At 42.3% G+C, this 15,175-nt stretch overlaps 1 protein-coding gene across 1 annotated transcript in view; it reads left to right on the plus strand.

The window, feature by feature from the left end:
* The window catches only part of SH3BP5 (SH3 domain binding protein 5), a 51,540-nt gene that overhangs the window by 5,092 nt on the left and 31,273 nt on the right, over nt 1-15,175 (plus strand). The window contains exon 3 of the mRNA XM_086614613.1: nt 7,723-7,851. Coding sequence (XP_086470739.1) covers nt 7,723-7,851 — 129 coding nt within the window. The remainder of the gene's footprint in view (nt 1-7,722; nt 7,852-15,175) is intronic.

The following is a 15,175-nucleotide window of genomic DNA, read 5'->3' on the forward strand; positions in this document are numbered from 1 at the left end:
TAAACGGGATTGCTGACTGTCTCCAGGTCCCATTAACTGGAAAAAAAAAAAGGTTGGAAGTGTTAAATGCTTCTAAACCCCATGCTTTTGTTCTCGCTGTGCCTCAGGTCTACATCTGCAAAATGGGAGTAAAAATGCTGCCTTATCCAATGGAAATGTTACAGGGCTGAAATTGGTAGAGGCTTCTAGGGTTTTGAGGCTACACTCTCTTGGTGTAGCCACAGACTTGTCTGTGTTTGAACTACATAGAAAATATTGCCATTTGCTGCTCACAGAGGTGATAAAATGAGGAATTCTCTTATAAGTTGATGAGTGTGCCTTTTTTTGTTGTTTTGTTTTTGAAGTTCTGCACCCAAACTGCCATGTGACATGTGATCTGTTTTAAGTTGATCAGCCTGCCTTTTTGTTTTTTTAAATCTTATAAAATAAGTTCTGCACCTAAACCATCTGTGAAAGGGGTGGATTTACATGTGTGGCAGATACATTGAAGTTGGCTGCATCTATTCTTTACTTGATATAATTGCTCATTTTTTGCTCTTTTGGCCTATCCTATTAAAACCTGGAGAAATATCCTGACCGGAGGATCCTCACAGCCTGTTCAGGAGTTGCGGAGCTGCTAAAGGGCACTGAGTGGCTGGTAGTTACATGCTGTGTTAATATATTGCCTGTTAATGAATCTTTGATTAGGCTTGATTTAAAATCCATAATGCTGCTCATACTAAGTGCGATACTGAGCATTACTGACACAGCAAAAGGATGATGGGGGTCCTCCGAGGGATTTAACGCTTGGCTTTGCTAATGTCCCTGTTTATGTTTGAAGTGTCTGTGAACAGGCAGGGGAAACATCGTGCAGAGGAGATACAAGTATGTTTTGGCCAAATGTGAGTTAGAGCTGCACCTTGCTATTTGAGCTTTTTTCCTGTTTATTGGAAATGCATCTCCTTCTGAACTCGTATCAGGAGTTGCAAATGTACTTAACAACTGTGCCTGACTCGCCTGTCCAGCTAAGTCATACACGTCTTTGGCTCCTGAAAGTACAATTCAAATATAACAAATTCACCCAGGGACCCTCTGGCAGCATTGTGGCAAGGGGAAATACAGCACATTCCATTAAAATTACCACTGGAATCCCAGCTATCCCAAATGTGGTTTTTGTTAGAGTTTTTATGTTGCTGGAGCTACAAGCTTGCCAATGTTTGTTAAGGGGAGGTGACTGCACGTGAAAACTAGAGCTGAACAGTGCTGCTTTTAGCCATACTTGTTGTAAGTAGGGCCTGGTTAGGATCCTTCTTGTATGCTTGCCTAGATCCTCTAGTCCTGATCTGCAAGACTTTGTGTAACTTTTAGTTCTGGATTTATCCTAAAGGTCACCCTGGGTTGGTGGTGGGTGGAGTCAAAGGAAAGGAGTGTATCAGCTGTGGTGCTCCTTGACTCCTGAGCCTTTAAACCCCTCTCAGAAGCGGAAGAGCTGTTTTATTTAGAGCTACGCTTCTTACTTCCTTGCTAAAATGCTTGGTTTTGGGGTAAAGCTCAAGCTTTTGACCATGTTACACACAAGAATTTTAAGCAGACTTAAAAAAAAATCCTGTGTCTTCCAAGTTTTAGAAAAATGCCCTGTCAGTGGCAGGAATCTCATTCTGAGCATCCCTGCTTGGCCTGGGGAAATATCTGTCTGTAGAAACATCTGTTGCCGTATCAGCATGCCTGTGCAGCATTTTCCAGTGTCCATAAAAGAGTACACAGATAAGAGAGAAGCAGCTCACTGGCTGGTGTTCCTGCTGGTTTCTGGAGTGCGATATACATGCATGATAGATTTGACCAGCACTAGCACGACAAATCTTTCCATGTCTCTTTATAATCTACTTGTTTCCATAGGAAGTGGCTCCTGTGTGTGGATAGCTTGTTGTTTTGCGTTCAGCTTTCATCCATGGATGAGTAAGGAAAGGCTTCTTCCTCAGCTATGGCTCTGGAAAGATTTTGTCACCTGAGTGAGTCAAAGGGCTTTACTTGAGTCGTATTCTTGAAGCAGAGATGGGTTTCTAGCCTAAGGGAGGGAGGAAGGGTTAGGCAGAGAAATCTTGTTTTGGAAGGAGCACCCAGTGCCTTGCCCTGCCTGCTTTTCTCTCCCTTCTTCTAAGAGGACTAAAAATACCAGTGTATTTGTAGTCTTAGTCTGTAACTGTCTGCAAGAAGGAGGTTAGTTGGAGTAACTTCCAAATGCCAATTTTTATTGTTCTTAGATGGCAAATTAGTAGCTGTGTGGAAAGAAAGACTTTTCTCCATGCTTAAAAATTGAGATGTTACTTAACCCCTTCCTTGCACTTTGTTTTTAAGGTTTGGTAGCCAGTCTGGTTTACTTGAACTGCTTAGGCACCAAATAGATGTTAAAAGTGTCATTAAGCTGTTCGATGCTCTGAGGTAGATTTCCGAGCACATGCCTGTGCATCTGTCCAGTATGTATGTAATCGGAAAGCCTACCTGCTTTCACACTTGGAAGTTGTTGATACTGATGCTATTTTAACCTGGAAATGAGCTTTTACAGCTGGTAGATCTCTGTAGCAGAGGAAGGCATGTATGGATACTGCCTGCCTCTTGGACATAGATGAAGCCTGTCTCTCAGTCAGCAATTTCATTTCCCACGCACCTCCCAGGCTGATTTAATGGATTGTCAGAGATTCCATGCACCAGATTGTCAGAAAGGTCTTAGGACGACCTTTGTAAATGAAATTTAGATGCGATTGGTACTAAGATGCTTTATACTCGGCTGATGTGTTAAGTTAATTTTAAAAAGAAAATAGTTTGAAAATACATGCTTTATTTGATGGGCAGAAATAGTTATTTGCCTGTCATCTGGCATCTAACTTCAGCTCATCACCATCACTCATGGAAAACAAACATGCTTTATTCTCCAGCAGGTGCAGTGGAAGTGTAAAATTTTATTTCAGTTTCTTTCCACGTTTGAGGGTGGATCTTCAAAATACTGCTGTATGGATGGCCTGTTGTTCAGTGTGGTCCCTCTTTTGGTGCAGTAGCAGATAGCTGCCCAACACCAAGTTGCTGGAAACAAAGTCTGCTTTTAATAATGAACTATTGCAGCAAAGCTTATATGGGGTAGGAGTCTGGCATGCTCCGTAAAAGTCTGCTTGTGAAATCTGTCATTTGGGAGAAAAGCACTAAGGATTTCCAGGAAGAAAGTTGATAAGAGTGGTACTCTTGCAGCCGTAGAACCAAATGTTGAAAAGTAAACTGCAGCTGTCCATGTGATGCACTAAGAGCCGTGCCTTCTAGAGTGTGTGTGACAGGCACCTAGGTAGTGAGAGTCTAGTTATTAAGACTAAAGTGAGAAGTTTCAACTGCTACTTTTTTTTTTTTTGGCACCTTGCGACACGCATTGAGGGTCAAGTGCCTTAATCAGCTTTGGTCCAGCTTTAGAAAGGCTTATCATCATCTCATTTGAGCAAATAGGAGGGAGAAAACATTGGAAATGGTAGCCAGTTGGCTTTCAGTATCGCCTTTCTATTTGCAAAATCAGTAACCAGATGTTCTTAACAATGATCAGGAAAGATTGAGTGAGTAGGGGGGAAAACGTGCTTTTGCAATGTTGTCTGGGTGTTTGAGATGTCTTTTGTCAGTTGCATTGCTTCTGTTACAGTTTATCTGGTCTGTGTATGCATTCAGTGCAGTGATGAGAAAAACAAACCCATGTGTTTTTTTTTTTTAAAAAAAAATAAAAATCCAGAAACGTTGAGTGTGACTCACAGGATATGTACCTAAGGCTGCACACTTGCTTTTGTTAATAACTAGTGTTTCTGCTGGGAAAGCATCATCTCTCAAGGAACTGAAATATGGGAACTAGGCACTGAGGACTGTTCTATAAAAGTTGCATGGCATATGCTGTACTGTCTCGGTTTTGCTCACGGCAGCAAGTTGCAGGAATTGTTGTATTTTCCTTCCTCTGTTATCCTTGTGTGCTAGGTAAAGGTCTGAATGAAGCAAGAGTTGGCAGTTCAGTAGTAACACTTGTAGGGAGGCACATCGCACCAGAGGATTTGATAAGTAAGTTGAAGGTGGTGTGATTGTCTTCCGAACATGGATGTAAGGCTTCCCTCATGCTGGGCACCGTGGATGAACCACACTGCTGTGCTGTTCCTGAGCCTCCAAGTTTTTTACATGAGTGTTTTTACAGAAAACAACATTAAGAGGATTTATAGCTTTGAACCACTTCACATGTGGGTCGAAATGTGTCACTGACAGTAACACAGGAAGCTGGACATAGAGCAGGGAATTAAATTGATTCCCAAGTTACTGTCTTGACCACAGGCCCATCCTTCCTGTGAACCACAGATAAAAGAAGGTAAATTTTGATTAGATCTAAGGAAGAAATTCTTCACTATGAGGGTGGTGAAACACTGGAATAGGTTGCCCAGAGAACTTGTGGATGCCCCGTCCCTGGAACTGTTCAAGGCCAGGCTGGATGAGGCTTTGAGCAACCTGATCTGGTGGAAGGTGTCCCTGCCCATGGCAGGCAGGTTGTAACTAGATAATCTTCAAGATCCCTTCCAACCCAAACCATCTTATGATTCTATGTGCTTTTCACGTCACGTAAGCAGCAAGCGCACCAAACCCAGTGCTCCTGGTGCAATTGCTTTGGTGCTTCTGGCCTCCCCAGTTTCACATGAAGAGTCAAAATAGCTGCTGCACCTGTATTTCTATTTCTTATTCTCCCCAGGGGCACCTGCCAGGAGAATTTTGCACTGTCCCAAGGGTGATGACTTTTACAGATGCTTTGCCAGCACAGGGCAGGGCTGCCACGCTGAGCTGATGCACTGAGCGTGGCTGTGTGTTTGCAGGAGGGGGCTGCGCCCCTGCTCACGGGAGGTGAGCTCAGCTCCAGGTAGGAGCCACGGTCACTGGGACCACGAGAGCTGGGTTGGTTCCGGTTGAGGAGGCTGGCTGATGTGAATGCACTGGGTTGCCTCAGGAGCACACACGGTGTAGATATACAATGTGGGGTTGTTTTCTTTTGTAGTGTAGCTGGGGCTAGTTGGGAGTAAAAGTGGTGTGTGTAGTGCAGGAGAGGGCACGGGTTTGGCATTACACCTTCTCAGGGACCTCAGCATCTTGCTGCTGTGTCTGAAGGCGATGGCTAGAAACCTTTGGTAGGGAAACTGATCCCAGCAGAGTACCAGCATCTGCTTATTCCCTCGTGCAGAAAGTGGCAGAGCCTGCAGGCTTGTGTTCCTGACAGCCTGACAATAAATGTCATTCAAAGTCAGTCATGTGATGGATGACATGAGTATAAAGTTCTAGGGTGTTTTGGATTTTGTTAGTGATTTTCACTGGAAAAAAAGGAGAATGGTTGGACCCAAGTAAAGGCTCAAAATAGGAAGCAGGCATCTTTTGGAGAAAACGATAAACTGGAAGTTGACACCAGTATATGCTTCATCTGAAGCTCCCTGTTCTGTGTAACTACCTACTGTGTGGAGCGGGGCTGTGCTCACGGGTAACCGTGTGCTTAACCACTTGCAACACTTGTGCCCCAGGTGCCAGTCACAGGATTAGTTACAGTTTAGTAATTTGTAAGCAATTCATCTGAGCTGGTGGGAGGTTAATGGGTACGGAAGTTGCTGTTAGTTTGCTTGCTCTGTCCTAGGTGACTTTTGGTTTGTTTTTATTTTATTTATTTATTTTTTTTAAACTCCAGGTGGAGACTAGTCTTCTTTTTCCTAATGGATAAGAGGATACGTAGTAGTAATAATAATAATAATAGTAATAATAATAAATTTGGGGTAGGTCTCTAAGCACAGATTTGGTAGTAATGGTTTCTTTGTTCCAAGTGCTTATCTTATAAACAGGGGAACTGAATTTTTTGATAAGTCACTGCATAGGGCTTTTTTCACTTAATGTGTATACAGTTATGTTTTTCTTTAACTTTGCACAACTAGTATCCTAATATGCAGCTTTCACAAAAAGTGAAAAACAAACCTTCAGGCTCACTCATTTAGAAATGAGTTTTAAATTTTGTTCCTGCACTTGTAGGAATTTTTTTTTTAAATATACTTCAGTACATAATGTTTTTCTTGCAATATAGTCATTGTACTTTCAGTCTGATTTCAGTTACTTGTGAAACTCATTTTGAGCAGTGAACCATGTATCGTCCGGTACTTCAATTGGAAATATTCAAATTCTTCTCACTGAGAAAATCATTGACTTGATACATATTGTTTGAATGATACATTTCAGGCTTTCACTAAGAAATGAGATTATTGACTGAATGGGAGTTAATAAAAGAATAAGTTAATGTGCATTCTTCATTTTTTACCTTGTTACCCATATGAGTATTTCCTTAGAATAAATTGGAGTACCTTAAGAATCTAAAGCTATTTGCATTGAACTAAAATATTACCAATGCTCATTAAGGTTTTAGAGAACACTAGAAAAGAAGCAAAGAAGTTTTTACTGAAGTATGTTGCTTTTTCTGTAAAAACTAATGTCTTATTGCAGTTTTTTATTCCACTTCTGAGAGCATAGTGGTAGGTTCCAAAGTATTTTAATTCTTTCAATGAATAAACAGTTGTGCATTCTAGAAATCCTCCACAATAGTGACAAAAATGTCCCGAATTGGAGCACTTCTTCAAGTCAGCTGCTTCCTGATAATCAACATGTCACTCCAGCAGTCTGCATAAATCCTGCTCTCTAATTAGAATTACAAGGCTTGTCAAGAGCTCATGTGGCCCTTCCTCTTCATCTCCTTAAGTCCTGGGCCAGGTCCCAGCCTGAATTTGCATCTCTCTGCAATAATTCCGTTGATTTAGAGTCTACATTGGATGCTGAGATCGAAATCAGAATCACTTTATTTAAAGATGTGGAAATTTCAGTGAAGCAGAGAAAATATTTTAATTGCTTCAGCTAGTCATGTAAAGAGGGCAACTCATCCAGTTTGGAAGTAGCTGGAATTTACTTTTCTTAAATGTAGTAAGTAATAACAATCAAATGGAAAGTAGGTGTCCTTACCTACCGATACAAACCATAGCTGAAAAGATGGGCTTTTATGGCAGGAAGTCTTGCCACATGGACCTGGAAGCTTTGTGCTGCTACTGAAGTAAATAGGTTGTGTTTATAAAAGGAAAGAAAGAGGACCTGAATTGAAAATATACCATGTGGGAAGTGTCCAGTTCTTCCTGCAGAAAGCAGATCCTGTCCATCCTCATTTGCATCGTGAAACAGTACTATGAGTGTGGCATGCTAAGGTTTAGGAGATGCTGATTCCAGCTGATTTGCCAGCCTGCTGTGGGGATTTGGCCTGCTTGCTGGCCCCATTCTAGCATTGTCTAGATGAGATGTCTTTGCCATTGAACTATTTCTCAGAACTTGTTAGGTTGCTGTTTGCGTCTTCACGGAGCAATCTGCAAGCTACTTCTGTCTGAGAAACCCTGCCAGAGGTGACATCTAGCACAGGCTATTGCAGGCTTTGTATAAAAGCTGTCTCTGAAAGACAAAGATTTAGTGTCCAGGATGCCAGCTTTCAGATGTGATTCTGAGTTTCTGTTATTACCTCTACTGAAGAATTCCGGCTTAATCCAAATGCCAGTAACTGTTTTGAATGTGTCAGCTCGTGTGTGAATCTAAAGAGCAACCTGAAGGTAGGAACAAACAGGTAGAAATAAATTTTAAAGCTCTAATCTGTCTTTGTCCTTTCTTTCCTTCTGCAACGTTTTGAAGGATGCACGCCAGAAGTTCCGCTCCGTGCTGGTCGAAGCAACAGTAAAACTGGATGAACTGGTAAAGAAGATTGGAAAAGCTGTAGAAGACTCTAAACCTTACTGGGAAGCTCGAAGGGTGGCCAGGCAGGTGAGAACTTTCTGCCTTATAAGCTTGTGCTGGTAATCGGAGAGCACATACTGATTGCATTGCTTTCCTGCTATTAATAACATCTTAAGCCCATGCACTTGGCTGACACTGGTCTATGTGTTGAGTTGCATGTCAGCCGTGTGAATTGATGGCAAAAATGTGTTTCTTCACAGCCACAGCTGCACATGTTCTTCAGTCCAGGAACAGCTACCGCAGACACAAACGATCAGTAGCAAAACACTAGTTCTCTTCTCTCATTATCAATGGCCTTTCAGAGCTGTGCTCTTTCCTATCAGTAGTTGTAATTATTTGAAAATACAGTGTAGGCTTTGTGTATCTGCTTTTTCTTCTTAAAGTAAAATGCTCAGCAGCTAAATGGCTGCAACTGGAAGCTGCTGGGAAAGAGGCTGGAGTAGGGCAGACTTGGGGAAGCCTGCAAGGTTCAGTGCTGATTAGGTTGTGCTGAAGCAAGAATGCGCTAAATGTGGCTTTAAAGTTTGGGGAGAAACTGAGCTCTGCTTTCTGTACTGTCATCAGGACCTTACCTCCCTTGCCCCAGCTGCTACTTGATTATTTATATGCCTGTGTGGCTGAGGCAGGGAAGGATGAGGCGTGGAAGTAAGGGTGCGATCTGCTGGCTGCAGGGAAAGCAAGAAAGCTTGTGAGATGTCAGGCAGCTTCTCACTGCAGGGAAAAAGTAGCTGAGAGCTGAGTGCGTGGTGGCTGAGGCAGTGCTTCTGCTGGTGGCTGAGGCATTTTGTTTTTTCCCCAAGGGGGAGGCTGTTCCTGGGTGCTACTTCTATTTTCTTTTGAGGCAGGGAGAGGCAGAAGTAGAGGAAGAGTTGCCTAGAGCTGCTGCTTCTGTGCTCAGCTGGAAGGGTGTGTGAGGTGGCATCTGTGGCTGGGTGGGCAGGATGTGATTCTGTTCAAGGGCAGGGAGAGAGATGGGGTAGCATGTGTGAAATACATGAAAATTACAGAAGGATTTTGTTTGTAAAAATAGGTAGGGAATGAGGCTGAGGGATGAGAAAAGTAGTGTAGGTGTGTGCCAGAAAGTAGAGAGTAAACTTGCAGGGTAAGAGAAAGGGAGAGAAGAGGATACTTCTTCAGAATAAGGCACAGGAAAGGGAGGCATGACTGCAAGCTTCATTGCTTTGAAAGCTGATGAAGCAGGAATTGGGTTGATGGGATGTGGCATGCAAGATACGTGACCATGTCGATCCTTTAAATTGCAAGGTATTGTTTCAGAGCTGCCATCTCAGGCAGTGGGGATGATCTGTAAGGGTTATTAGGCTTAATCCTTCAGACTAGAAGCAGCATGGCAAATAGATGAACTCTGCTTCAAAGCACAGTAAACGTAGTACCTATTACTCATCTGTAACTGCTTTGAAAGCAATCCCTGCTCATGGGGCCTGTGGTGTGTGCTAGAGATAAACCAGTAGTGAGCTAGAGAAAGAGAGGAAGTTAGTAACAAAATAAGATCAAGGAATTGTTTATATTGTGTTAATGAGTATGTGCAATTAAAAAAAAAATCCCCCAAATCCCGCCTTGAGTATGATCTTTTACTTCTATTACTATAAGTAGCTATGAAGGCACAGTATGCATAGGACTTTATGTGTGGAAAAGTCAATGGTAGAAATGCACACTCTACAGTACCAAAAAATCAGATGACTTTGTTTGTAACGTCAGGCACTGAGAGCAGTGAACTTTGTCCTCTGTCTTGAAGTTGGCAGCAGATTATGCCCTGAAAATGGAATTTTTTATTGCTATGTCTTTGCTACCCCTGAAATCAGTTCAGTCATGCTGGTTCAAAGTTGCTTTGCAACACCACTAAAAAACACAAATCACTGAGGGTCCTTAGATTTGTAGAACCGCTGCTCCAGTATTTGCCTTGTTAGAGAGAACCACGTTTTTCTCCTGTTCCAGTCTGTCATTAGCTAGGTTTGAATGCTGTTTATCCTAGATCTGCTAATTAGCTATACACTCCATTTTCTTTTAATTCCTTGATAGCATTTTACTGTTTTAAAGCAGAGATTCCGCTTCTAACTGTTCATTTCACTTTTTTTCTATTTTGTGTTATGGAGCCAGTCATAGAACAGACTTCCCTCTTTGTATCTGCTCAGCAGACAAAGCTGGAAGATGGTCTCTGGTTTCCCTTTGGCTCTTTGTCTAATAAAATAGTGAAATAGGAGATGTGGGTGCCAAGAGGAATATTAGCATTGAAGGACGGTGAATCTATCTGGAAACCAGAAGATTGGAAAAATTGGTACCTGTTGTCAGCATAGCATCTGCCTAAAGAGTTTTTCTAGCCTTAATTTGGGCTTCAAATGTTCTGTTTAACTGGGAGCAGATTCGCTATATTAAAGCGGGGGGGGGAAGGGGTGGATGGGTAGGAAAATATGAAACTGGAGAAATGTACCCGAATATCAATATGTTTAGGGACCAGCCCACATCTTTCTTTTATACTTCAATTTGTAAAATTGTAGAGGAATCGTAGCTTGATATTTTTCCATTCAAATTTAGCAAAACATCTAGCCCATGAAGACTGTCTTCCTCCTTCTGTCTTAACAGTTATTTTAGTGCCATTAGGCTGCCTCTGAAAACAAGGTTCTTGGTGGTTGAAACAGCTTTAATTAAACAATAAGGAGGAAAATGCATGACTGTGCTTGTAAGAGAAAGGGAAGTATAAGTTCTTGTTTGGTTCTCAGTAAAGGGAAGTAAAAATATGACCTACGAATTGAAGTCTTCTGGGAACAAACAGCAGCATTATTAATGACATGTAGTTTGGCAGAAATGCAGGAGTTGTCCAGAGTTACTTGCATTTAAGATGTCAGTTGTGGGGTGAGTTGGCTGATGCAAACTGTATTTAGTCATACGGAGGAGCTTGCTTTTACTTGGCATGAGCATGGTTCTCTTCTGGAAATATTTGTTTCACCTATTAAGATAAAACCCATTAAAATGGTATGGGGGCACTGATGTGGGGTAGGCAAAAAACAGGTCCCTGAGTCAAGTACTTCCCTGGAGAAACTTTAGGACCTTAAGCCCTTTTGTCTCCTCACCCTTATCCCCATCTTGTGCAATCCTGCCTTGGCAGAAGATGGCGAATTCAAAACAAATTAATTCTCCCATGCAACAGTCCTGTAGCATCTTGTTTGTGTAACGTATGCCAAGAGAATTTCAACTTAGCCTATCTCAGGGTGAAACTTTGTTGTAACAGAACAATGGTCCCTTAGCATTAGGATTTGAGTGCTTTGCCCTCTGACGTGGTGGCACAGGGAATCAGGATGCTCTCTGTTGGCATCAAAGTGGTAGTATCTAGCTCTTGCTGAGGCTGAAGTGAGAGCTGGCTAATATTTTTGCCCTTGCAGATTTCATGCAACTTCTGCCAAGACACCTTTGTTGTGATTCCTCATTTGGTGTATCAGTGGGCCTTTCATGTTGATCACAGGGGCACCTTTTGGTTTTGGAGCGTTTTGGTCCAAATTGATTATTTAATCAAATTTGAATGTATTTCTACTGCAAGAACCTTTTTCCATTTAGTGTATTCTGTTTAACTTATGCCATAATGCACATGTCCAGTGGAAGAACCTCGGCATGTGGCTGAGGATGGTGTATGTACACAAGCAATGACCACGTTGCAGCAATATGAAATTCCTATAATCAAGAACGTAGTCCAGGTTCTGAGCGTTGGGAAGATCAGTCTTCCCGTGTCTGTGTTATTATTTTTTTTCCCCCTATTAATCTGCTTTCCTGGTTAACTAGTTGGAGAAATAGACTTTTCTTGCCCAAAGGTAATGGGGAAGAAGAGCGAAGTTGCCAGGAAACATTCACAATGTAAACAACAGTGTAGGTCTTGAGCCTCTGAGGTAAGGAGTGTCTTAAGTCACTGTTGACTTAGCATTTTGCAGGGCTGGGGCTGGAAAGTGCCTACGCAGTAGTGTCCACAATAGTGTCTGAGCTGGTGATAGCGTTGGAGAAGTGTTCCCTCCCTAGTGACAGCACGCTCTGGGACGAGATGCTGTGCAAAAGCAAGTGTGGTCTATTGCATAAGTCACTGGGCTGGTAGGAGCTGATTTTGTGCTGCTGCATGGCGTAGATAAATTACTTCAGCTCTCTCTTAGTTCCCATGTATAATGGAGCTGTCAAGCTGCTGTTCATTAAGGGAAGTAGAAGCACTTTGGGGTCATGGGGTGAGAGGTGCCCTTAAAGCACTGTTATCTGTACGTCATCACTTGTGAACCCAGGGACAAACTGAACAGAAGGACTTGCCTTTCTGCTTTGCTTCTGCTGGAAAAAAAAATCTGATAAAAATGTGTTCCCACCCACCTCCACAAAGAAAACAATCCATGCATTTGTAGTGACCCTAACCTGAATAAAAGCCTTAGGAGTGTTGCTTTTAATTAAGCTTTAGCTCCTACTTCTGAGTGGTTTTTTTGCAGAGTGAGGAGTTACGTTTTAGTTCCCAGTACTGGCTCAGACTGAGAGTAGATGTTGGTGCTTTGCTTAGCTTTAAGGGACATGGTTTTGCTTTGTGATATTCCCCTCACCCCCCTGCCTCATTTAGCTTTGACAAAAGAAGGTCAGAAACTTGCTTCAAGCAAAAATAGATGAAAGATCTGTGCTAGGTCATATCTATATGCATCTCTTCACTAACACTTGTAGCAAGTGTTCAGAGAGCAGTATGTCGAAAGGGTATGAGTGTTCTGCTTCCTGTTGGGTCACTCTTCTGGTTCAGCTTTACAACTAATTCTTCTTTTCGTGTTGTTGGCATACTTTCTTAAGCACCACCCTTTTACCTCAAAAGGCTTGGAAAAACAGGCTGGAATCGGTACGTACGATGGTTTTTCCCTGCTGAAATCTATAGGCATACCTGAGAGGAAATGCAGTTGACAGACAGGTAGGTTGTGTTCATCAATGACAGCTAACCTGTCCCATTCACTGCGACTCTTGGTGTAGCAGAGCTCCTTCTTCTAACCTCACTAATAGTCTTTCTCTCGGGTAATGTTTTATCCTGGATTGCCGCATCTGTTTGAAGAAATCGGCTGACAGGGTAAGGAATTATTTGGAGTGAGCTTTCGGAGATTAAGATCCTGGGTCTCCGTTCTGCCTGTCTTCACAAAACTTAGGGCTCTTAATCACTGAATGTAGTCAGTGGTGAGAGGAGGTAGGTGCATTTGAAAAACCTTCTGAGGTACATATGTCTTCCTTAAATGCAGAGGTAGTTCATACATCTTGTTTTGGGTTGTTTAGCCATTTGAAAGTTGTTGGGTGAATCCTGCATCAAACAATTCAATGAATTTTATATCCAAAGTGAATCAGGATGAAAAGTAGCTGCTGTGATCTTGCAGAACAGGAACTGAGAAGGAACTGAGACACTTGATGGTGAAGGTGGGAGGAGTATAAGCAGATAAAAGCATATTTACCTAGTTGGGAGACTCTTCCTCAGCAGATGAGGCTGATACCATTCTTTGCAGAAGTCAGGATTGCAGTGTCTATGAATGAACAAAACTTTACAAAGTTGCTGTTGTATCTGTGTTTCTAGGGGTTCAGCTTGATGTCTGAAAGTAGTGTGACAAGCGTGGAAATTTACAGATGGTAACTTTCTTAGCTAGGAGACAAAAGCTTTTTAAATTCACATAACTTGGAGGTTCAAAACTGCCAATCACACTTAAAAATTAATTAGGACCTGGAAACTGTAGTCTTGCCAGTGTCACTTCCTGCAGCATCCAAGTTTCCCATCCAAATTCACTCAGTGAGTGAGAGCTAATTGGATCACAGGGCCAGCTGGCTCTGCTGTGGACAGGAGGGCAGCATTGAGTGTGGGTGAAAGACCCTAGGTCCAGAGCCAACAGTGGTGGATATCCAGGTCTTCCCCTCTGGTTCCTAGGCACTAGATGTGTTATCCATCGGTATATTGGAGGTAGCCATGTCATAAGGAGTCTCCTTTTTGATCCCGCTTTTATAAGCTGAAGTCCTCATGCTCATGTTTAAGACAACAAGGAGTTAAGACTGATTTGTATTATCTGGTAAGCTTATCTTGGCAAAAAAGGTGGAGGGAGAGGGAACTTGAGAAGCAAAAATTAAATGTCAGCAGAACTGTGACAGACTCGCATTCTTGTTTGGCAACGTGCCGTGGAGCTAGTAAAAAGCAAAATTTTTGGCACAGTTACACTGGAACAACCAACTGACCTTGCCTGGCTGAAGAAGTGTTTCTGGTTAACTGTTTAGAAACCAAAAAGCTGTCTGGTGGATTCACATTTTCAAAGCAAGGATACAGAAACTTGAAAATTGGCTTTGACAGACCTTCAACAAATCCTTCCAACTGTTGAAGAAAAAACCCAAACACCCAGAACACTTGACTGCTTTCCATGGCTGTTGTTCAGTGCTGTGTTTTCGTCAGTAAGTAATGATCATCTGCACAGCACTGCTGCTAATGGGCTGTTAATTCTGGTCTCTCTAACAGTGTGTTCATCTTGCACATGGAGAAAGCAGTAGAAAACGATGTGTGCAAAAGTGTCCTTTTTATTGAGTGAGAACAACTCCTGTCGGCATGGGGTCAGTAACTGCCCTAGGCTCCTAAGAGTATTTCTACCCAGGTTTGTGGTACTGGAGCCAATAGAAGGTATTTAGTGTGGACGTTGCTCCTCCAGCTATTTGCAATAATCAGTCTAGGCTGGCAGTGGAGGTTATGTTATTTGTGGTCTGCCTGTGCTCATAGTTTGCCCTTTTAATTGAAGATGCTGTATTGCAGCTGCCCTGGTGATACCTGAAAAGGAAACTGAACTTTCCAAGACTCGTTTTAGAGTTTTAGAAATCAGGTATTCTTTATTGCAGCGCTGGGTGCACGGGGGATTTCTCCTCCTAGCATGCACACCAGCTTCTGGACAGAAAATTAGTTATACACTACAATTATGCATAATTCATAACATATTTACATATTCTTAAACAATTGGTTAATTTTTTCTCGCTTTTCATGTAAATTACTTTGCATGCTCAGTTTTCCTTCTCTGCCCCTTTCTTTTGGGTCTGGGGTGTAATTAGGATAGGTGGTCTGTGAGTCGGTGGTCGCAATCTCCCCCTGCCGGAATTACCTTTTCCCCCAAGTCACTGCATGTTCACAGTTTAGAAAAACATGATAACAAAGTTTCTGCAGTTTCTGCAGTTTCTGGGATGTTCTCTCCAAGGGCAGACAGTTCTTGATAAAGAGTCTCTGTTTTAATCACTGCTGACAGCTTCAAGGATGGACATCTTGTTAGTTTCTTTAGGTATGTGTAGATCACCTACTGAACCCTTCATGAAACTGTTACACAAAACTTTAACCCCT

Source organism: Tauraco erythrolophus, chromosome 7, assembly GCF_009769465.1.
Source record: "Tauraco erythrolophus isolate bTauEry1 chromosome 7, bTauEry1.pri, whole genome shotgun sequence".
NCBI classification, from domain to species: domain Eukaryota; kingdom Metazoa; phylum Chordata; class Aves; order Musophagiformes; family Musophagidae; genus Tauraco; species Tauraco erythrolophus.